The sequence below is a fragment of the Macrobrachium rosenbergii genome, chromosome 7 (genome assembly GCF_040412425.1).
Source record: "Macrobrachium rosenbergii isolate ZJJX-2024 chromosome 7, ASM4041242v1, whole genome shotgun sequence".
NCBI lineage: Eukaryota > Metazoa > Arthropoda > Malacostraca > Decapoda > Palaemonidae > Macrobrachium > Macrobrachium rosenbergii.
Window position 1 is genome coordinate 39877990 of NC_089747.1, and position 22264 is coordinate 39900253.

General features: G+C 39.1%; 1 protein-coding gene and 1 non-coding gene across 3 annotated transcripts; both read left to right on the forward strand.

Annotated features, from left to right (window-relative positions):
* Window positions 1-1304: 1304 nt before the first annotated feature.
* On the forward strand, window positions 1305-13819 carry LOC136840333 (uncharacterized). 2 transcript variants are annotated; one of them, XM_067107026.1, is made up of 7 exons: window positions 1327-1467; window positions 8421-9254; window positions 9559-9969; window positions 10203-10321; window positions 10745-10876; window positions 12604-12652; window positions 13470-13819. In XM_067107026.1, the coding sequence occupies exons 2-7, from the start codon at window positions 9219-9221 to the stop codon at window positions 13731-13733; spliced, it is 1011 nt and encodes a 336-aa protein (XP_066963127.1). In that variant the 5' UTR covers window positions 1327-1467; window positions 8421-9218; the 3' UTR covers window positions 13734-13819. The 2 variants fall into 2 exon arrangements, with proteins under 2 accessions (XP_066963128.1, XP_066963127.1); XM_067107027.1 differs by lacking the exon at window positions 8421-9254 and having other exon boundaries at window positions 1305-1467.
* On the forward strand, window positions 13004-13133 carry LOC136840553 (small nucleolar RNA SNORA53). Its single transcript, XR_010853655.1, has one exon. It is a non-coding gene; the product is annotated as a small nucleolar RNA SNORA53 (small nucleolar RNA).
* Window positions 13820-22264: the final 8445 nt, after the last annotated feature.

Sequence of the window (22264 nt, forward strand, 5' to 3'; positions counted from 1 at the left end):
GAAAGTATTTGAAATATTTTTATTTTGTCTACAGTTGTGATATATATATATATATATATATATATATATATATATATATATATATATATATATATATATATATATATATATATATATTTATCTAATGACATTATTTTTTGTTCTCTTCACCTTCACAACTTATATAGAGCTGTGAAATGAATGGATAGAGTTATATATAGGTATTTTTTAAAGCACAAATGAGATGTTCGTTCGTGATATTTTGGTCCAGTTTCATGTTATCAGCTTACGTATGAAGTGATTGAAACTATACTTACGGTTTTGAATAAGTGCAACGCAATTTGCTAGTGCTGCTTAAGAGTTAATTTCCAGGGAGAGAAGATGAAGAAGAAGGAATGGGATAGGTTGAAATTTGGGAGAGATTTTGGACGGTCAAAAAATGTTGTTATTGATGATATACTCACATGACAAGGATATTCTACTATAGTTGAAAATTGAAACTTGATGGTAGAAATTAGGCTAGCGTTGAATATAAGGTTGTGAGGAAATTGACATTACGTAGTATTTGATACATCTCCATACAGTAATGAGAGTTGATAATTAATTGAAAATTGGGCGCTGTCATTTCAAATGCAGGTTTGCTAATGACTAATGCTATTATTTTCCTTCATTCACACGGATGTATGCATTCGAGAACAGTATATTTTACTAATTACAGAATTGGTACATTAGTTTTGTGTAGTTTTCTTTGGGCCTCCAAAAAATATCTTGTCCTACCTAGCCCCAACCCCCCAACTAAATATGCTTAACGTTACTTAAATAATAGTCGAACACTTAGAGCCACTGAATTACTGTATATAATATCTATGAAATAAAAAAAAGTATGCTTAATTCTGTCTTTATTCCTTTTTAACATGCCGGTACAATTTGTATGATAGATTTTTTACGCGCTAAGCTGGGCACTTTCACTACTACTAAGTACGCATAATATTAATTAAATAATCGATTATTTAGAGCCATTGAATTATATAATAGTCAGCGGATGAAAAAAGGCGTCTTTAATTCATCTGTAAACATGCCGGGTGGAATATGTATGCTAGATTTTGTACGCGCTAAACTCGGCACTTGCCCTGCAGAGTGTATCTAAAGGACCCTGAGTACGCATAAACGTACTGAAATAACCAAGTATTTAGAGAGTCGCCGAATCATATAATAAGAGAATAAAAAAAAGCGTGTGAATTCCTTTTCAAACATGCCGGGGGTGGTACAATTTGTACGCTAGTTCCCGCAAGTGCTAAAAACTGTCCGCTGGAGCCGCGCAGGACGACCCTCTGCGGCAGCGGACGACGGAAAGGAAGCCTTTAAATCGTGAGCATCCTCTCTGCGTAGACGACTCCCGCTCGCTAGACGCTCGGCCGACGTCGCGTGATTTCAATTCTCAATTCCAGCGTGTTATAAGAGTCGTCTTTGTTTCATTCCGCCATGAAGGTGAGTATCGAGGACCGGAGGTTGATTTCGTTCATTATTTTTTCAATGGTTGTTAATAATGAAGGAGTTACGGGCGGTTTTATCGTATCGATCCGTGGGTTGTGGGTGGGTGCGCATAGCCGCCATGCTGGTTTTTTTTTTTTTATACATGTGGCCTGGGTCTCCATCACGAATTGGCGATTTATTTTTATTATCTTGTTATATATGTCTTCTTAATTGATTTATTTACGTGTTTATTCGTCTGTTTCCATGTTATGCTTTATGAATTTGTGTAATGGTTTTTTTTTTTGTAATTTTATATTTGTCCTGGTTACGGTAAAGGAGTTTTTTGATGGGACATGCGTACTTATATAGGTGTTTGTATATTTAGCTTGTGAATTACAATTATTTTGTTATAATTAGTGTGTAAGGGCCAGCAAATATCGTATTATAAATAAGGGAAAATGTAGGTCCTGTTATGCGTTTTTTTTTATCCAAAATAAGAGTAAAGGATTTCGATTGGATACGCGGGCTTATGGGCATGTTAAAATTTGGAATTAACCTTTAATTTTTATTTATAATTAGTGTATAGGAGCTTGCATGTCGCAGTATAAGTAATAATAATTTTAAAAGATTATTTTTTTTGTGGAATAATCCAGCGCGGTTAGAGATAGCCCACAGTGTTACGCCATTTAACACGTGTCTTGGAAGGTCCGTATACTGACTCGTATACGAGTAAATTTAATATATATTATAATTACTTTGCATTAAACATTTAAGACTGAATAAAACTGATCCTCAACGCTACGTTTTAAATTAAATTTTTTTTTAATTTTTCTATTGTTAACCGTAGTGTGTATCTTAGCACGTGTTTGGGGAACGTGAAGTTTATAAAATGATTTTAACTGGAAGTTAGAGGTTTTTAGGACGTTTTTGAGGATTTTTAGGACTTTTTTGAGTTTATTCAATTCCTCTAGAGAACTTGTTGGAAAACTGCGTAGGTCTCTGAAAGTTTTTTTTTTTATTCAGCTCTTAATCTTGGCCAATGGTGCATCGAAAATTTTTTTAGTTTTTCTGGAAATAGTGAAGGAGAAATTGAAATTAATGGGATTACTCTGACCCTAGGGTACTTTGGGCCTACATTCAAAAGATGACAGGACAGAAATATATAACAGTAAAAAGTAAACTACTCTATACAACCTCCCAATGGAAGCTAAGTCCATTGTCTCAGATTATTACTACTTTTTTTGGGGGGGACGGGGGTCCAACACGGCACCTCAAGTGAGGTTAGTTGAGCAGTGCCAGGTTAGGTCAGAATCTGGCCGTTAGGGAAGGTTAGGTTTTTCATGTAGCCTATGCAGAACCCGTGCCGCCGTCCTATGCACACCCTATACACACATGCACATAGCTCATGTGGTCTTTGAGGAGCCATAGCTCATGTGGTCTTTGAGGAGCCTTAACATGGTATATATATAGTAATATTAGGACATGACGAAGAAATAGGTCCAGGAAAATGTGATTGGTGTGTAATTGCCAGGTAGTCTGGGGTAGTATGCACTGTAGGGAAATGGGAATATTTGTGTTACTTGGTGGGGGGGGGAAGGTTCAAGGAACACCCCCCCTTCCTTGGTCAGTTGAAGGCACAGTGCCCTGAGTTTGGTTTGGAAGTGGTACTTTACATATCCTAGGGACGGCCCCATAGCTCATTAACAATGACTCCAAATGAAAAATTGCTTAGAATAGAAACTGTTCAGCGGGCCTGATTCCACCCAAAAAGTAACTTACTTGACCAGTTTGCTTGATTTTCCCGAACGACAATTTTTTCAGCGGAACGTAACTTTTTCTAAGTACCAAGTTGACGTGAACGGTGTCACGGAGCAACGCCCTCCCGTAGTTAGTCAGATGGCCGATGTGCGGCGCTTCTCTCGACCCGTAGTTCCTAAGGCTGCCGCCGCTGTGTCGCGGGAAATTTAATTCTGTCCAATCGTATCTCAGGCTGACCCAGGTCATGTCCTAGGGCTTACGGATTAAATACTTCGAACCAATCATAATGCGTTCTAACGATATGATTCATAGGCCTTGGCCAACGCCAGAACCACGCTTTCTTTCTTTCTCGAACCGCCGCGATGGAAAGTCACAATTTTATTTTGTTCCCAGAAGCGATACCTAGAATGTGTTCCGTGTCAAATTTGGGTCTTTTTGGATTTAGGACCTGTGCGGAACCGATGCTGTTATCTACTTAATTTACGTGGTCAGACAGCAGCGACTTTGAATAACGTAAGCACACAGATTACCCCCCTATTTTGCTGCTAGGTTAGGTAGGGTTTTGGAACTTACCCTAGTGTGCAGTTGTTTTTTGTAACCTGTGGCTACAGTGAATACAGTACAGATATTACCGCTCGCCAGAGCACACGTGCCTGCCAAGAATCATTAGAAATGCGGATAAGGCGCGCAGCGCCGTTCCGCCACGCCGAACTGAGACCAGATATGTAAAAAAAATCACCGTTACAAAATTTATGCCGGTTCTAATGTAGGTAGGGAGGTAGGGAATAGCCTAACCGAGGTTTTCATATGTAGGCTACAGGTAGCCTAGGCTAGCATTTTCCGTCTGCCCTGATGTAGGTTGGTAGGGTCAGCCTCACACATGCAGTGTAGTGGGTTAGCCTCACGGTAGTAGCCTAGCGGGACAACCTTTTGTATGCAGACTAGAGGGGACAACCTTTGGCAAGTAAGAAACCGTTTTTTCACTTCTGTAGCAGTGGGTCAGCCTTAGAGCCTAATGGGACAACCTTTTGTATGCAGACTAGCAGGTCATCCTTAGGTTTGTTGATTAGCGGGACAAAAGTTTGTGTGCAGAAGAAACCTAGCGTTTTTCGCTTCTGTAGTTTAGTGGTTCCCAACACTGTCCCTTTATGTTTTTGTTCTTTTGCTTTCCCATTGGGAAACAACACCAAAACATGTTTTTCATTACCGACATGAAGCAAAACGGGAGCTACTTTAAAATCGCGAGTTTTCGATGGCGATTTTTTGGCGCCAAAAGTAGGGTCCTGCGGACTTTCAGCGGCTCCGGTGAAAGGTCGGGTTAGGTCAGGACACAGCCTTAGGGAGAGATTAGGGTTTATTGTGCTTAAATGCCCCCCAAATCTCCCCTACTCTGCATTTGTTCTGCTAAATAGGCCTACATAGGCTAAAGTTGTTTCGTTGCAGTTGTGGTGCTCTGAGTGGTCTCCCCATCCCAGTGCCAAGTAGGCTTAGTGTGGCCCTATTTTTATACTTCATTTATCTTGTTTATCTTAATGTAGGCCAATTTGTAGTTTCACTAATCAGGAAATGTCAGTCACACCAATTTGAACGATCAAGATTCTTTTAACTTTTTAACGAAGGGCACATTTGTGGTGTTTTGTGTCAGACATTATCTTGTGCACAGTAACCCATTACTTGCAGTTCACGGTAACCTTTTGAGGTTTTGACGAGTATACTTAATTTTCCATTGGCCTTACTAAGTGTTCTTATATTATTGAGTTTGTGAGAGGTATGGTCAGGAGAATTTGGCGAGTTAGGGTGAAGTAGTATGCATTTGATTTGATCTTGATACGACAACCTTCCAGCACAGCTGTAGCATAAATGTCATAGTGTTATGGGGAATTTTTTAAAGTCGCTTCTTATTTTAAACAAGGAGTGCCTGTCCTTCAATTGACATTTGGCAGTGAGAGGTGTTGCTTCCAGTCATTAAAATGACTGGCCCCCTTAGAAGCTGTTTCTGCCATCTTATGGGAAACCACTATCAGGAAAAAATCACTGGTCAGCATTTTGTGCAAGGGCAGCTATGGAGGTGTTAGGAACACCTTAGGCATGTTCGTTATGCTGTTTATCATTACTCTCTCTACAGCGTAAATGGTAGACGTGCCGTGACTGGTTAGTGGAGCAGTGGTGCTTCTATTCCTGTAATTAATTTGTTACTTGGTATTCAGAAGAAACGATGTTAGAGGGTAAAGGCCCATGGTTTCTGGCTCCCCAGACTTAGCCTAATGGACTTATGGACATCTTGGCCAAGGTACATTTTTGAAGCCTCCAAGCTTCAATGTTTGGTGAAGAACTGGCTTCAGCTTTCCTGTGAAAGTTTTAAATCGTCTCTGCTCAACTTACCCCACAAAACTTGCTTTTAAATTTGGCCTCCACAGTGTTGGCTTCACTCCTTCTCTGGGAATATGAAGCGTTTGGACAACCTGATTGTCAGTCAGTGTGCAGTCTTCTGGTGGGCTTTATTTGGCCCTTAAATTTGCTGGCTGTGCCCAAGACTTCAATGCAGTCCCACTTAGCACTCATATTTCACAGAAAAACCCTTACGAATCGTCATCCATGACAGGAGGTGCTGCCCACACTCATACGTTGTAGAAAAAACAGAAATATTTCCTGTCTTCATTAGGTAGTTACAAGTTTTTTTTTTTTTATAAAGTTTACTGACATCCCAGACATAGTTTTGTCATGCTTGAAGGCGCAAGCCTGTGGAGTTGAAGCTATGCTTTGACCGGACCTGTGGACTTGGTATTGTACCCTTGCAAAGATTTAATTTGAGAGATGATCCATTAAATTTCCGGAATGTTTTCTTGGTTTGGGCTAATTATCAAAGTGATGGGGACTTGTGTCTCGCTCTAGAATAGACTTGGCTTAATGCTTCATAGGGGGTTAGTGTCATCGGTTAACCTCGGGGTGTGCATTGTGGGCATCACTTAGGTTCTTTGCAACGTCCCTTCTTAAGGCCCCCAGCTGCAAACCCCTTTCATTCCATTTATGCTGAATGACCTCACAGGGCCAGCGTTTGGCCTTTGGCCAGAAATCTGTATTCTGTTGTCTTCTATATTAGGGCCAGTTATCAAAGGTGTGGGAACTTCCTGCACGTTATATGATGGACATTGGCTCTGGGGTACCAGTCCTCATGCCTTGTTACAGGTCAGTGGTCATTCATGTAGGCCCAATCATGCAGTCTTATTAAACTTAGCAGTGTTTTGCAAACTTGCAGTAAAGTGTAGACTTTACTGCTAGAGTTCTTGGGGATTGACTCAGATTTTTGTTTCTTCCCCGAAGTCCCAAATATCTAGCTTTTCCCATTTCTTCCCCAAAGTAAAAACACCCAGTATTTCCTAGTTGGCTCCATGTCATCCGTCCTGAATTATTGCTGTTCGTGCAGTGTGCGAATGTGCTGTTAATACTGTGATTTCTCCAAGCTGCTGTTTGTAAAGTGAGTGCTGCCTCCCTTTTGATTCCCTCTTGATCTCTAGAAGAAGTATATCTTAGTTTTACTAGACCACTGAGCTGATTAACAGCTCTCCTAGGGCTGGCCCAAAGGATTAGACTTATTTTTACATGGCTAAGAACCAAAGAACCAATTGGTTACTTAGCAACGGGACCTACAGCTCATTGTGGAATCCGAACCACATTATAGCGAGAAATGAATTTCTATCACCAGAAATAAGTTCCTCTAATTCTTCATCAGCCGGCCGCGGGAATTGAACTCCGGCCCATCGAGTGACAGTCTGAAGCTCAACCGAGTCGGCCAACAAAGGGCTAAATGAGCTGAGTTTTAGGCACTTGTATAATTTGTTTGCATGTCAAACATTCGGTTGAATTTGTCTTTGGGGCCAGGGAAAAAATGAAGGGGCCGGGCCATTTCATTCGGAACGCAACTTAACCAGACTCAACTTGGACCAAACCGAACCTGGCTGGAAGGGGGCCATTAGTAATTCATGACCCCCTACTCCACAGTCTGTCCAGAAAAAAATGTACGAAAAGTATCGAAACGTACAGCTTTATAAGTAGGCGATGGAATGATGGCAGTAATGGAAATGGTACTGAATTTGGACAACAGATGTACAAATAGCGGGCAGAAGCCAGACTGCATAAAAAAGTGCACACTGGTACACTTGTAAGGACGGGCTTTTAAAAATGACCGAACCTCTGTTCGTATTCTCTTTCTTCCATCTTACTTTCCACCCTCCAAAAAATTTATTCACAGTGCAACCTGTTAGGCCTTTCAGACCTTTTTGCAGTCAGTTTCCGTTTCAGCGCTGAATAACCTCATAGGTCCCAGAGCTTGGTCTTTGGCCCCTAAATTCTGTCTTGTGTTCTGCTTAACATGACTGAGGGTGTCCCCCCCCATCTCTCTCTCTCTCTCTCTCTCTCTCTCTCTCTCTCTCTCTCTCTCTCTCTCTCTCTGACCTTATCATTGTTGTAACATGACTTAGGTCTCTCTCTCTCTCTCCTGACCTGACCTGACCTTATCATTGTCTCTCTCTTCTCTCTCTCTCTCTCTTTCTCTCTCTCTCTGACCTGACCTTATCATTGTCCTAACATGGCTGACTCTCTCTCTCTCTCTCTCTCTCTCTCTCTCTCCTCTCTCTCTCTCTCTCACCTGTCCTGACCTAACATGACTTACATCTCTGCTCTCTCTCTCTCTCTCTCTCTCTCTCTCTCTCTCTCTCTCTCTCTCTCTCTCTCTCTCTCTCTCTCTCTCTCTCTCTCACTGACCTGACCTGACCTAACATGACTCTAGGTCTCTCTCTCTCTCTCTCATCATCATCCTCCTCCCTCATCGTCATCATCATCCTAACATGACTTACACTGCTGTGGCCTAGCTGATATGCTGTAAAGGGTAAGGTGTGTGGAATGTGATGAAATACCTGTGAATTTATATCAGATGTAAAACAGTTTGTAAGGAAAAAGGGTTCTATGATATCAAAGTTTAATGGAAATTTATTTTGCTCTCTTGGCCTTTTTTTTTTTTTTATGTTAAGGAAAGGATCAGTATCTAAGATAATAAAGAGAAGGATTATTGTCTAAGATTATCTTGTGAACATTTGCTATTGACATACTGGTAATGCCTTTACGAGCTCTACAGGCTAAGTTTGTGTGGTGTTCCTCATTTGACAAATGTTGAGGGTGCTCCAACTGCTCTAATCTTGGCGGGTCTTTTACAGCACGTTCAACGCGCTCGAGTGGGTAGCCAACAGCATAGCCTGAGCTCTGGTAAAAAGTGCCAAAAAGTTGCCCTGCTTCATGCATTGCAAACGAGGGGACTTGGTAGCACCTCTAGACTTGGCTCGTGAGCGATGATGTTGAGTGGAAAGGTCCAGAGTAGGGGGAGAGAGAGAGAGAGAGAGAAAAGCCCGGCTTGCATTCAGTCCATTGTTGAGAGAAAGAGGCCTAACACTGGCTGATTTGATGCGAGTCAAGTAGTAAAGGCCACCTGTAATCATTTGAAATCCTCAGATTCACTAATTAGTCATGTGGGTACCTTTCCTTGCAATAGCATGAGTTGACAATTGAATCCTCCAGTTGTTAAACAGTGCTATGCAGGGGGTTACTCGTATGGTTGATTTTAGTGAATGCGAGTGGCTTTTGGTTTGTGCGATGTTTCATCCCTAGCCAAAACAAAAGGAAGGAAGGGTCATGAAAGGTAAAGGCTTTACTACTCCGTTGCGAAAAATACCGAACAGACCTTTGATGCCATGTCTAGTTGTGTGCGCCAAAAATGAGACCATAGCGAACTATTCCCCATTTATTGTTGCATTATGGTAGTGACCAGAGAATGCCGGTCTTGATGTGGGATTTCAAACGAAAGGAAAGAGCAATTCAGAGAAAGTTTGAAACCTCATCATGACGTGGCAGTGATTTGAGCATTTGCATGAAGTGGGGATTTTGTAGTCTGATTGGTTCTGTACAGTGCATATATGTAAGAGGAGTTGGGCTGTTACCAGTACTGCGATTGCACAGCTATGGTGGTGGTGGTCTTAACCTTTGAAAATGAAAAGGTAAGTGTTTCAAATAGCTAGACTTTGGTGGAAAATGTAGGCATCTAGTCTAAAGAAATGTAGGAACACTCAGAGCATTGAATGTAATGACCACCCTAGTTGAGTGTGTTCAAATACTTGTGGATGTATAATTGATTACAGCAATATCTTTAAAACACTAGTTTTAATATGGAGTTGTTGATACTGTAACAACAGGTTTACTGGCATCGTGCACATATTATGATCTTATTTTGCATGTTCATGTGCTGGTTATAAGTCGATGAACAACTTTAGCGTGTGTACAATCGTAGGCCTTTCGTTCCAGACCCCCAAATCAGCAAAGAAGGCAGTGAAAGCAGAGGCAGCTGTGGAAACGCCCGTTCAGATGAAGACTCCCAAGAAGCCAAAGACTCCAAAGGCCGAAGCTGCCCCAGAAACCCCAAAGACTCCCAAAATGAAGACAGAGGCAGCCCCCCCACAGAGTGACGCCTCGGGCGTCGCAAACGGAGCGCCCAGAGCAAATGGCGACTCCAACGTACGCGGTGGTTTCAGGGGAAGGGGCAGCCCCCGGGGGGGTGGAGGTTTCAGGGGAGGCAGAGGCTTCTCCCGCGGTGGCTCGTTCGGAGGACGCGGCTCATTTGGAGGCGGCGGCGGCGGCTTCAGGGGTGGAAGAGGAGGCTTCAGGGGAGGATTCAGAGGAGGCTTCAGAGGGCGTGGTGGCAGGGACGGCGGCAGAGTAAGTATTTTGTTCGATAATTTTTTTTTAAAGAAATTTCTAGCTTCATTTTCTGAGTAATAATACTGCATCTGTGGAGTCTAGAGTGCTGAAGGGCAGGCACTGCCCAAGTGCTTGTCTTGATTGCCTTATTACGTAAATCAGTCAGGGACGAATGTTTTAAATGCTGCTGCTGCTGATGTTTTGAATCCTTTACGGATGGTTTCTTTAACTAGTGTTTCAAATCGTTGCAGAATTTCAGGGAACGTAACCCCAAAGCTGTGTACCTGTACTTCGATAAGGATGTCGACCGCAATGTTGCCCAGGTACTCATAGAGAAGTTCAGCGATGCCTGTGGAGTTTCGTTTGGAAGGTTGGTAGTAATAGTTTGTCTTGGTGATATTTATTTACTTTTGTGTTGATGTTATGTATGTGCATAATTTGGCTGGTGTCGTCCAGGTTGTTTCGATTTGGTGAGAAAAAAGTTGCTTGCTTCTTGAAACATGTTTTTCGCTTTTTATTATATCCGAAAAAGCAGGTATGGTTTCCCAGGAAATTAGAGCAGTTTTTGCAACCTGCATTTAATTAGCAAAAGTTGCCGTGCAATGTATAGTAGGTTTTGCAGATTCCACAAATTTGCAATAAAAGACAATGAAGAAACAAGGGTTGAAATCTCCATAGTTCAAAAGGAAAGTGAAATGTAGGATGTTATAGTTAGTTGTCCCACCAGATAATTCAAGTTTCTGATTGTAGAAGTCATTAGTTCATGCAAATTTTCTTTTTTTTTTTTTTACAGAGGGTTCATAATCCATTGCAAAGATGAGGCAGAAGCTGACGAGATTAAGGAGAAGGCTACTGGAATGGACTTCGCCGGTGTGTCACCAGTTTGGGCAAACAACGCGTACGACCGTTTGGAAAGTGATACACAGTAAGTCCTTGTCACGGAGGTGCCGTGTTGCTCTTGGGGCAGTGATCTCATTTGGTAAACTAAACACACCTAGTGGTGAAAATTAAAATTTTACCAATTTGCTACCGTACCTGACCATTTTTAGGATTCTTGTGGATGTTTCTCTCTCTCTCTCTCTCTCTCTCTCTCTCTCTCTCTCTCTCTCTCTCTCTCTCTCTCTCTCTCTCTCTCTGTGTGTGTGTGTGTGTTATAAATTTCAGTGAGATTTGAAAAACTGAAATTCTCTCTCTCTCTCTCTCTCTCTCTCTCTCTCTCTCTCTCTCTCTCTCTCTCTCTCTCTCTCTCTCTCTCTGTGTATGTGTGTGTGTTATAAATTTCAGTGAGATTTGATTTCTCTCTCTCATGAATTTCTGAAATTTCTCTCTCTCTCTCTCTCTCTCTCTCTCTCTCTCTCTCTCTCTCTCTCTCTCTCTCTCTCTCTCTCTCTCTCTCTGTTATGAATTTCAGAATTTCAGTGAGATTTCTCTCTCTCTCTCTCTCTCTCTCTCTCTCATGAATTTCAGTGAGATTGGAAACTCTCTCTCTCTCTCTCTCTCTCTCTCTCTCTCTCTCTCTCTCTCTCTCTCTCTCTCTCTCTCTCTCTCTGTGTGTGTGTGTGTTTTGAATTTCAGTGAGATTTGAAAAACTGAAAACAGGATGAACACTAATTCATGTGGAACAAGCCCACCAAAGGGGGGGCCATTGACTTGAAATTCAAGCGTCCAAAGAATATTATGGTGTTCATTAAGAAGAAGTAAGAGGAGGTCAAGGGAAGTACAGAAAGAAGGGATTCCACCTATTTAAAAAGTAAAAAATAAATTGATAAATAGATAAAAATGTACTGAAATGTAAGGTAGAAGAAATGGAGAAGGGGAGAGAGAGAGAGAGACCTAAGACAATAGCAGGACGAAGAGTATCACAGCAGATTAACATAAGTAAGGGTTAAGTTGGTGTTTTGTTTGTATGAATCCCACGGAGAGATTAAGTTCTTAATTTTTTTTATACGAAGCCTCAGAGAAAACACACTTGTCAAGAGTCTCGCAGTCACTGGTAGGGAGGTATTGCTGCCAGTGATCTTCCCAAGGTGCACTGTCAGCATATTCCATCTTCAGGTCCTTGTTTTAAATTTCTGAATAGTCATGTAATATATTTTCTTTTGAATCATTTATCTTACTGTCCAGCCACGCCAACCCCTTTTCACCCTCTGGTGCTAAATGGTCAGAATTGATCAGATCGAGAACCTGTGCACTCGTTATCAGTTATGAAATCAGCATTTTGAAGTTTCCAGATTGAAAATCTTAGTGTTCCCTGAAGAAGCATTAAGTCTAAATGTATTTTGGGCAGCAAAATTTTAGTTTTAATAAAAATTTCCAACAACCTTCAAATTTGTCAAGGATGGAGGTCACAGATTTTTATCGGGAAAGGCCTCCGGCCTAGTGCCTAGGGATCTTCTGTGTAGGATGGAGTGTTGTTTGCAGAATCCTTTAGCCCCAATTAATGTTTCTTTTTGGTACATCCATTCTGAATGATCTCTTGCCTAGATCTAACCTTTCCTTTTAGTGCAGTCTAGTGAATGTTTAAAATTGTAAGTTGATCCAATTTATGGGTTGTATAATATTTTTTTTTTTGTGTGTGTTTGCATTGGACATTCTCCAGTGTTGGGTCGAATACCATTTAAAATTGGTAGCTAATACACTTATCCCTTTCAGGAAAAGAACATTGGCAGATGATGAGGCAGCTCCCAGTAAAAAACAGAAGGTAAGTTCGCTTCTCTTCAAATGAAAATTGTACCTAAAGTTTGTGTGAAGACAAGGTTGAGCAATTCTGCCGCAGAAAGTCAAAACGCACCAACTCCAAAATCCTTGCTTTCAGACAATCGATATTCAAGATTTTCGTCTCATTCTGCTGATTCCATAGATATCAAATTTGCAGAAATCATGTTTTTTTGGAGTTAATGCGTTCTGCCTGCCTCTTCACGGCAGAGGTCTGGTTAAACAAATCATTTATAACTAACTAACTAACTTCACGGCAGAATTGTAACAGAGAGAAAGAAATTGTCGCTAATGGATTGGTTAACATAGTGTGATATTCTGAGAAATTGATGCAAAAAGCATGTTCCTTAGATCCACCAGATGGGACTCGGTCCACCAACTTTTCCGGTTGGGTAGCGCTGGTGAATGAGTCATTGACATGCGAGACAGTTGTATCTCCTCCTGTCAACCAGGCCTCTCTAGTCACACGCAAACAGTGAATCTTTTGCTGTTTGGGAGAGCTGAAATGAAAGCCAGAGAGAGAGAGAGGCTTTCACGGTGCTCGTATGTGGTATGCTAGAGGGATAGGTTGGTGCTGGGGACAAACCTTTTGTTTCTTAAATCATTATGTCCCTGTACCGGTGGACTGTAGGCATTGCTTGAGGTTCCTTGCAGGTCTCCACATTCTATTCTTAAATCAGTGTACCTTATTATAATAGTAAACTAATGATTTTATTACGGACAAAAGGTTAGGTTGTAGAGTGATTGGGTTGTCGTTTTATGAAATTTATCCCCTTTGATTAAGGTTAATTTATTTTTTGTAGGTTGAGAAAGCGGAACAGGACGATGATGACGAGGAGGAGGAGGATGATGATGAAGAGGAGGAGGATGACGATGAAGAGGAGGAGGAGGAGGAGGAGGATGACGATGAAGAGGAACAGCAGACGACGACGAAAGGTAAAAAGGGAGCCGCAACAGCTGTTGAGGAAGAGGAGGATGATGATGATGACGACGAGGATGACGAAGATGATGATGATGAAGAGGATGACGATGATGATGATGATGAAGAGGAGGAAGATGATGAGTAATCTGTAAGGGTTTTAGTTGCGAATGTGTTTGTATGAATGAAATATGTTGAACTGTGTAAATGACAAAATATATGTAGTTTTTTGTTCATTGGCTTTCTGTAACCTCTTCTTTTTAAGTGCTGGCCTTGCCAATGCTATACAGACACCACCCTACATACGATCGAGTTACGTTCCAGACAGCCGTTGGTTTGTTAAGTTGTTTTTCTAAGTTGGTTACTGTACTTTTCATGCCCATTCAAGTGCAGTGTGATACGAGGTCAGTGTATCGCTGTATGTACAAAACAGGCATGCAAAAACAGAAACTTGGTCTGTTGAGTATCAAAGGGTAGCTCTCTGAACACGATTTTAATTTGCGCCCCCGTTTGTCAAAATCGGTGCGTTTGCAAGTAGAATGAACACAATTTTAATGTGTGCTCCCGTTTGTCAATATTAGTGTTTGCAAGCAGAATGCCCGTAAGTACGGTGGTGTTTGTATAAAAGTAGTTTGGAATTGAGTTTCCCTCTTGGACTTTGTATACAAGTAGTTTGAATTTAGTTTCCATCTTGAAGTATATGTAGGTGGGGTGTTTCAGGGTCATAAGGTTCCAAAATAATTTGTAGTAGAATGTTCGGTCAGGGCCCAACCGCCACGACCTATGAGGTCTACCAATGCTGAAATGGAAATCAACACAAAAGGTGTAACAGGAGGAAAACCGCGCAGCGAAAACATTTGTCAGATGGTGGAAAGCCGGGTAGAAGAAAGTGAATATGTAAGTGGTCCAAAATAATTTAGTTCAGTAATTTTGGGTAAAAGTTAAGTATACCTCAGTTTAACCAGACCACTTAGCTGATGAACAGCTCTCCTAGGGCTGGCCTGAAGGATTAGACTTCTTTTACGTGGCTAAGAACCAATCGGTTACTTAGCAATGGGACCTACAGCTTATTGTGGAATCCGAACTGCGTTGTAGCGAGAAATGAATTTGTATCGGCAGAAATAAATTCCTCTAATTCTTCATTAGCTGGCCAGAGACTCGAACTCGGGGCTAGCGAGTGCTAGGCCACAACTCTACTGACCCGCCCAACAAGGAACTCTATTCCTGGGTAGAAAGTCACAGAATGCAGAGTTGATTTTTCCATTTACTTCAGTTATTAAAAATTTAAAGTTTACGTTCCCACAGCAAGTTAAAAATTAACCTCAGAACTCAACCTCCTTCCTAGCTGTAGATGTAGAAATATTTGATTGGAGAATGGTAATTTCATTTGTGGGAGAATAGTCGAATTGACTAATTCGTTTGGTTCTTACTTTTTGTCCCCATTTTTGGTGTTCGTTTATGGACGGAAAGGAAACTGAATGATTGCCGTTTGTTAATATTAAATGTAAATTCTTAACTTTCCCCTTTTTGTATTCTAATTGAATTAATTAATTTAATGTTAAATGTATTCCTTATAAGGAAACAGTTTTGTTTTCCCGTCTTTATTTTCCAACGTCGTTCGAGAGTTTCGGACAAAGTGAAGGAAAACGGAGTTGTTGGCGGTTTTGGTCCGACAAGGAGTCTTCAGTCTTGCGGTACCAGTCGGACAAAAGAACGGGTGTTGTTTCTCTTAAAGAGTGAATTTAAGGGTTTTAAAATTCGAAGAATAAGAAGAAATTGCTCTTGAAGACGGTGCAGGTGCAGTAAGTTGAAAGATAGACTTGCCTAAAATTGATTTGAGTTAGATAATTCTAACATATTCGAATTTTAAAGTTACTCCGTAAGATTTCAGTTTACTTTTTCGTCTTGTTTTTGTTTTTATTTGGCTATGACTCTTGTTATTGGGCATAGCTGGGTGCGTAGGTTGTCCGAGTTATGCTTAAGAGAATGTGATGGGTTCAATTACATCTGCAAAGGGGCCGCAACCTTTGAAAACATCAAGGTTGAAGTAGAGCGGTATTTCGCTAACCCTAGGAGGTCTAGGCCTAGTCGCATCTTGGTGTTCCTGGACAGCAATGATTTGGATGCTGTCCACAGTACTGCGAGGTATGGAAAGTAGAGCAGTGTTGTGAGGCTTTTGCTGAATTACTGGAGAAGTTGTGTCCTGATGCTAAACTAATTTTTGCCCAAATAGAGGATAGATTCTCTAGAAACCACTGTGAAAGTTTTGACGCGTTGCGGCAGGATTTCAAGGCAAAATCTAATAAATTCAATAAGTGGTTGAATAAATGGTCGGGCAAGGATAGTTTGTTTGTAATGAAAGGGGTTAAGGGATTTTCCGACCCACGCCTTCATGCCAGGGATGGAGTACACCTCAATATTGATGGTAATGTGAAGTTGGTTCGGAGAATGGCTGACTTTTAGTATGAGCAAAAGCCTAAAGTCAAGTTAGTCGAGCTGTTCTAGTGTCAAGTATATTTTTTTTTTCTAGGCTCATTTGGTTTTTGTAATGTTAGGATTTTCTGTATACTTATTCCTTATAAGGAAAGGAGCAGTATTGGTCCTTATTTATACTTGTATTAATTTAAGCTTAGATTAAGTTTATTTAGGTTAAGTTGTTAATTTAAGCGTAGATTAAGTTTATTTAGTTTAAGTTAGTAACCTTTTCATTTAAATAACCTGTTGATTAGCGTAGCTGATGTTAAGTGTAATCTAAATTATTTTTGATCAAGTTTGAGGTAGGCTAGCCTAGTTTTGCTGTTAGCATAGTATGTTGTATATTTATTTTCATTAGGAAGTAATTGATGATAACTTGTTTTGCATTGACTTGATTAAGTTAAGTTTAGGTTTTTTCTTTGGGTAATTTAATATTGGTTAATAGCATTGTTCAAGATGACTAATTCTGAAATAAAAAGGTTAATTAAAAGGAGGGCTTATGTTAAGGGTTTAATAACTCTTGATATTAAGAAGGATGACTCTTTAAAGGACGATCAAATTAATAGTCATTTGTTACAAGAATTTATTCATGAAATTGATGCTAATTTAGTAATAGTTGAGAATTTTGACGAAAGCATTTGTGAAATTGCTGCTGAAGATGAACTAGATAGTATTATGCAAGCAGCAAGAGATTATCATTATGAAATACTGAAAACTCTGTCAGAATTTAGAGTAAAATTTGATAATTTTTTTTGGAGATAAGAATACTCCTCAAAAAAGTTCTAGCAAAATTGTAAAATTACCTCTCCCTCCTATTCAAATTCAGAAGTTTGAAAGCAATGCAGTTAATCCATTTGCCTATTTTAACTTTAAGAAGGCTTTTAATAATGCTTTGGCTGGTATGCCTAACTTAACTAATGCTCAAAAGTTTATTTAAAGGGTTATTTGTTAGGTGAAGCGTTAAGTATAGTAGAAAACATTACAGTAAATGATGAGGTTTTTGATTTGGCTTTTAAGCAATTAGATCTTAATTTTCTGGATGAAGACAACATAACTGATCAAGTAATAGGTGAAGTTGTGAACACTTCTGAAGTAAAATCTCTTAGTGAAGTAGAATCTTTGGTTAGATCTTTGAATAATAAATTCATTGACTTGAAGGGACTTGGTATAGATCTGATTGAAGTCGATTCGGCTGCTCTATTGCTAATTAGCAAAATTGTGAATAGGAAACTTCCTAGAAATTTTTTGATAGAACTCTCTAGAGCTACAGGATCTTCTTATCCTAATTTTAACCAGTTGTTAGATAATTATCAGCGTATTATTGCACGCCTTAGTTTAGGTCATAATGAAAATTCTGGTGCAAAACCTAAAGTTAAATATGAAGGTGAAGACCGTAATTTCCAACAATCAAAGTATAGTAATAAATCTACTGCTAGTAATGATTCTAATAAAGTTCAGTTTACCAGTAAACTTTTATCTTAGAGTAAAAAAAGGTCATAACTCTTCTAAATGTACTAGGTTTGATACTTTGCAAGCTAGGAAGAATAGATCTGAAGAACTAACTTTATGCATTAAATGCTTGAGTGATAGGCATAGGGCCTTGGAATGTCCGGGAAATGAATCATTGTTGCCTTATAAATGTTTTTCTTGCAATAAATCTGAACATCATGGAGCAATGTGTCCTCATGCTATTAAGGATTTTGGTAAAAAAGTATTAAGTTGTCAATCAGGGTCTGAAATATTTGCTCCCTATATTACACTCAAAGTTGGTAGGGGTAGGAAATCTTTTAAATGTTGTTTTCTATTGGACACTGGAGCCCAGTTTAGTGTTATTAATAAACAAATTGTTGATTGTAGATTAGGAGATTATTGTGGTGCTCCTTTATCTTGGTTAATTTCTTCTTTTGGGTTGCCAGCTAGAGTTAGTGAGGGATTTCATTTGGTAGCTGAGTTAACAATGCCTTGTGGGAGAAAGTTTAGTTGTCTTTTTTTTGCATTGGAAAATTTTAGTCTTTTCCTCCAAATTTGGAATCTGCAGGTTATTCTGTATGTAATAATTACCCAGGAAGGAATTCTGAAATTTGTAAATATATTAGGTATCCTAGAAATGATATCCTTCAGGAATTTAGTCAGGTAGATTTAGACTCCGTAGAGTTATTTAATATTAAGGTTAGAGTAATTAAGTTGGCCAATGGGGTTATTCCATTTGGTACAGTAGTCAATTTTGTTCATCCTTCACAAAGGAAGCTTTTTATGAGAGAATTGATTCTTATGAACCTTGTGTTAGAGATAAACCAGTAAGGAGGTAGAGTCTTGTCCTATAGTTGATAGTAATAAAATCTTGGAAAATAGACCAATAGGTAATGGTAAAACTGAATCTGTTAGGTTTATTCCTAATAAGGAGATTAAATATGTACCTGAATGTAACAGAGAATCTAGTTTTTTATAATTCTTCCCTTAATTTGGAGATTAAACAGACTTCTAAGCCTGATAAGAATAGACTTCTGAAATTTGTTCCTCCTAAGCAACTTGGAAAACAGAAGTTATTAGTAAATTTTGCAGTTAATCCAGTAGGCTACAAGTTCGATCCATTGAATGATATCTTTCCCGATTCTTGTGTCGAGTATGGACTCGACAATTTCTACAACTTGGAATCGATTGGGATTAAAGATGAAAATTCCCTTCCTTATGAAGATCAACAAGTTGCTGAATTTTCTAAATCAATTTCTCTTCATGAAGGACATTATCACGTTCAGTTACCATGGAAAAAGGATTTAATTGAAAAAGTCCCTAACAATTTAAAGATTTCATTGGCAGTTGCTGAGCGGATTTACTCTAAATTAGAAGATCAGAATATATCCTCAAAATATGAGGAAGTTTTTGATAGACAGGAGGAGCTTGGCATTATTGAGCCTGTTAAAAATAGAGCTGCAGGCCAAATATTCATTCCTCATCGTCCTGTCATAAGAAAGGATGAAAATGCCACCACTAAAATCCGTCCTGTATTCAATTGTAGTTTAAAGGTGGGAAAAGCTCCTTCATTAAATGAAGCCACCTTTCCTGGTATTGATTTGATGAACAACTTGTTGTCATTAGTTTTGTATTTCAGGAATAATGATTATGTAGTAGTAACTGATATAGTGAAGGCTTTTCTCCAAGTTAGGTTATCTTTAGAGTCTGATCGAAATAGATTTTGTTTCTTTAGAAAGATAAATGGGAAGTTTGTTGCTTATAGGTATAATACCATAATTTTTGGATTTGTAAGTTCTCCTTTTATATTGAATTATGCAACATTTGTCTAGTTATAGAGGGAATGAAGTAGCTTCTGTGATTAAAGACAAATTTTATCTGGATAACTTGGTGCTCTCTTCTAATCAGGGAGCCCAGTTGCCATTTATTATCAGTTCTATTAATTAAATTATGAATTCAGGGGGGTTGCCTTTACGGGAGTGGGGTTCTAATTGGCCTGCTTTGTTATCTACTCTTGATGAAGATGAAAAGGTAGCTTCTTCTGAAATGAAGATTTTAGGATATATTTATGACTCTAACCAGGATACCTTACAATTAAAGGTTAAGCAGTTGAACAAGGGTGCTTCCTCAAAGCGTCAGATTTTGTCAGCATTGTCTTCTGTCTTTGACCCTATTGGCATATTTGCACCTATAATGCTGCAGGGCAAGCTTATTATTCGCAAGTTGCACCAACAAGTTTCGGACGGTGATGAAACAGGTAGTGCTGAAATTTCTAAGTTATGGAGTAAATTTTGTAGTTCGTACAGTGAGGTTAGTCAAGCTTCTTTTTCCAGACAAACTTATAAAACTGATGCTCCTGTCAAGCTTACTTTGTTTGCTGAAGCTTCTAAGGAAGCTTATGGTTGTGCTACGTATGCTGTGCAAGGTGGTCATAGTTCCCTGATATTTGCTAAGACTAAGGTTAGCCCTATTAAGGAGAAAACTCTCCCGACTTGAGAACTTTTGGCTGCTCAATTAGCTTTGAAGTGTTTTTTGATATTATTTTTGAAAATCTATTAAATTGTACTAAAATTGAAAGCATAACTCTCTTTATAGATAGCCAAGCAGTTCTTAGTTGGATTCTTTCTAAAAGGGCTCCTAAGAGAAACACATTTGTGAATAATAGGTTGAAGGAAATTTCTAATCTGTTAGATAGGATTTCTGATAAATTTTGTAGAGTTTCGTTAGCTTATATTCCTTCATCTAGCAATCAGGCTGATTTACTTACTAAACCTTGTAGTTGTAAGCATTTTCTTGAGAATTTCAGTCTTTGGAGCAAAGGGCCTTCTTGGTTGAATTCTCCTGACGAGTGGCCTCAGGGCCTCAGGGTCTTTTGGGTTGTATTCCTGGTAATATGAAGGGTGACTTAATTTCTCCTGTAATGTTCCCTAAAAAGGAACCTCTTGTAAATATTAGTAATTTTTCTAGTTTTTCTAGGCTTATAAGTGTAGTTTCTAAGGTATTTACTGTTGTATATAAGTTTAGGAAAATTCAAGCTGACCCTGTTGAGGCAGCTTCTAATTACCTTATAAGGTTAATGCAAGAGGAAGCTTTTCCTCTTGAATTTTCTTATCTAAAGAGTAGAAATTCTTTAGTTGAAGTTCCACCTTTAGTTAGGCAGTTTAATTTGTTTCTGGATGACAATGGTATAGTGCGAACTAAAGGTCGGATTGATAAAAACATTACTTTAAAATTTGATATTGTCAATCCTATTCTTGTGGATAAGAAGCATCATTTGACCCAGTTGTTGATTTATTACGCCCATTGTAAGTCTATGCATATGGGTTTGCAATCCACTCTTAGTTTTTTGCGCATGCATGGTTTGCGGATTGTGAAGGCTAGGCAAGCAGTTTTGTCTGTCCTTAAGGATTGTATTGTGTGCAAGCGTTATAATGCTGCTAGCTTCACTTGTTTCAATACAAGAGCCATACATTTGGAAGTTGTCCAGTCGATGTCAACCTCGGAATTTATATTAGCTTTCATTAGATTTCCTAATAGGTTTGGTGTTCCTGTTGCTGTTTATTCAGATAATGCCAAGTCCTTTGTTCAGGCTGGTAATATAATTGAACAGTTACTTACTACTTCTGAGTTTGAGGAGAAGTTTAGGGTCGCTTCAATTTCTCTCATAAGACTATCCCTGTGTACGCGGCGTGGTATGGTGCTGTTCGGGAAAGATGAATTAAAACAGTTAAAACATTGCCTTTTTAAAACTCTTGGTAGATTTACTCCTTCATTTTCTGAATTTGTCACTTTCCTCTCCCGACATTCAGAAAATTTTGAATAATAGGCCTTTAACTTATAGATCTTGTGAAAATGAGTTAGATGTAATTTCTCCTGATCATTTCTTGGTTGGCAGATTTATTCCTTCATTCATGTTTGGTGATTCTGAACAAGTTCCTGAGTGGGAGTATGGCGAGGAGGATGAGTATTCTTCTCTCATTGCTCGTACTTTGGAAACTAGGGATGGACTTTATGAAAGCTTTAAGGAAAGGCGGCTTTCTGAATATCTAGTAAGCTTGAAAGAAAAGGATGGATCTTCTTTTCATCCTCCAAGAAAGTGGGGAAAAAGGGGAAATTGCTCTCTTTAAATTACCTTCCAAATCTAGAACTTACTGGCCATTGGTTAGAATTGTTGAAACATTCAGTGATAAAAAGCTGTTGTACGTACTGTTCGTATTGTTAAGCCTGATAAAAGTGAAAGTGAAGTTAATGTTAGTTTTTTTAATACCTTTAGAATTATATTCTGAACTTAACGATCCTAATTTATATGTTCAAATTGAAGAACAAGAAGAAAATGTTAGTGAGTTGGAGACAGATGAAATGCCTGACACTGAAACAGCTTTGCCCAATGAAACATCTACTAGGCCTACCCGTAGTACTAATAAAGAAGTTTTGTTTTATAAAAGTTGTCTTTTGTTGTCGAGTTAATCTGTCGAAATGGTTCTTTGTGTAACCACTTTTCATTTTGTTGTTGGGGAAGATGTAGAAATGGTCGATTGGAGAATGGTAATTTCATTCGTGGGAGAATAGTCGAATTGACTAGTTCGTTTGGTTCGTTCTTGTCCCCATCTTTGGTGTTCGTTTATGGACGGAAAGGAAACTGGATGACTGCCGTTTGTTAATATTAAATGTAAATTCTTAACTTTCCCCTTTTTGTATTCTAATTGAATTAATTAATTTAATGTTAAATGTATT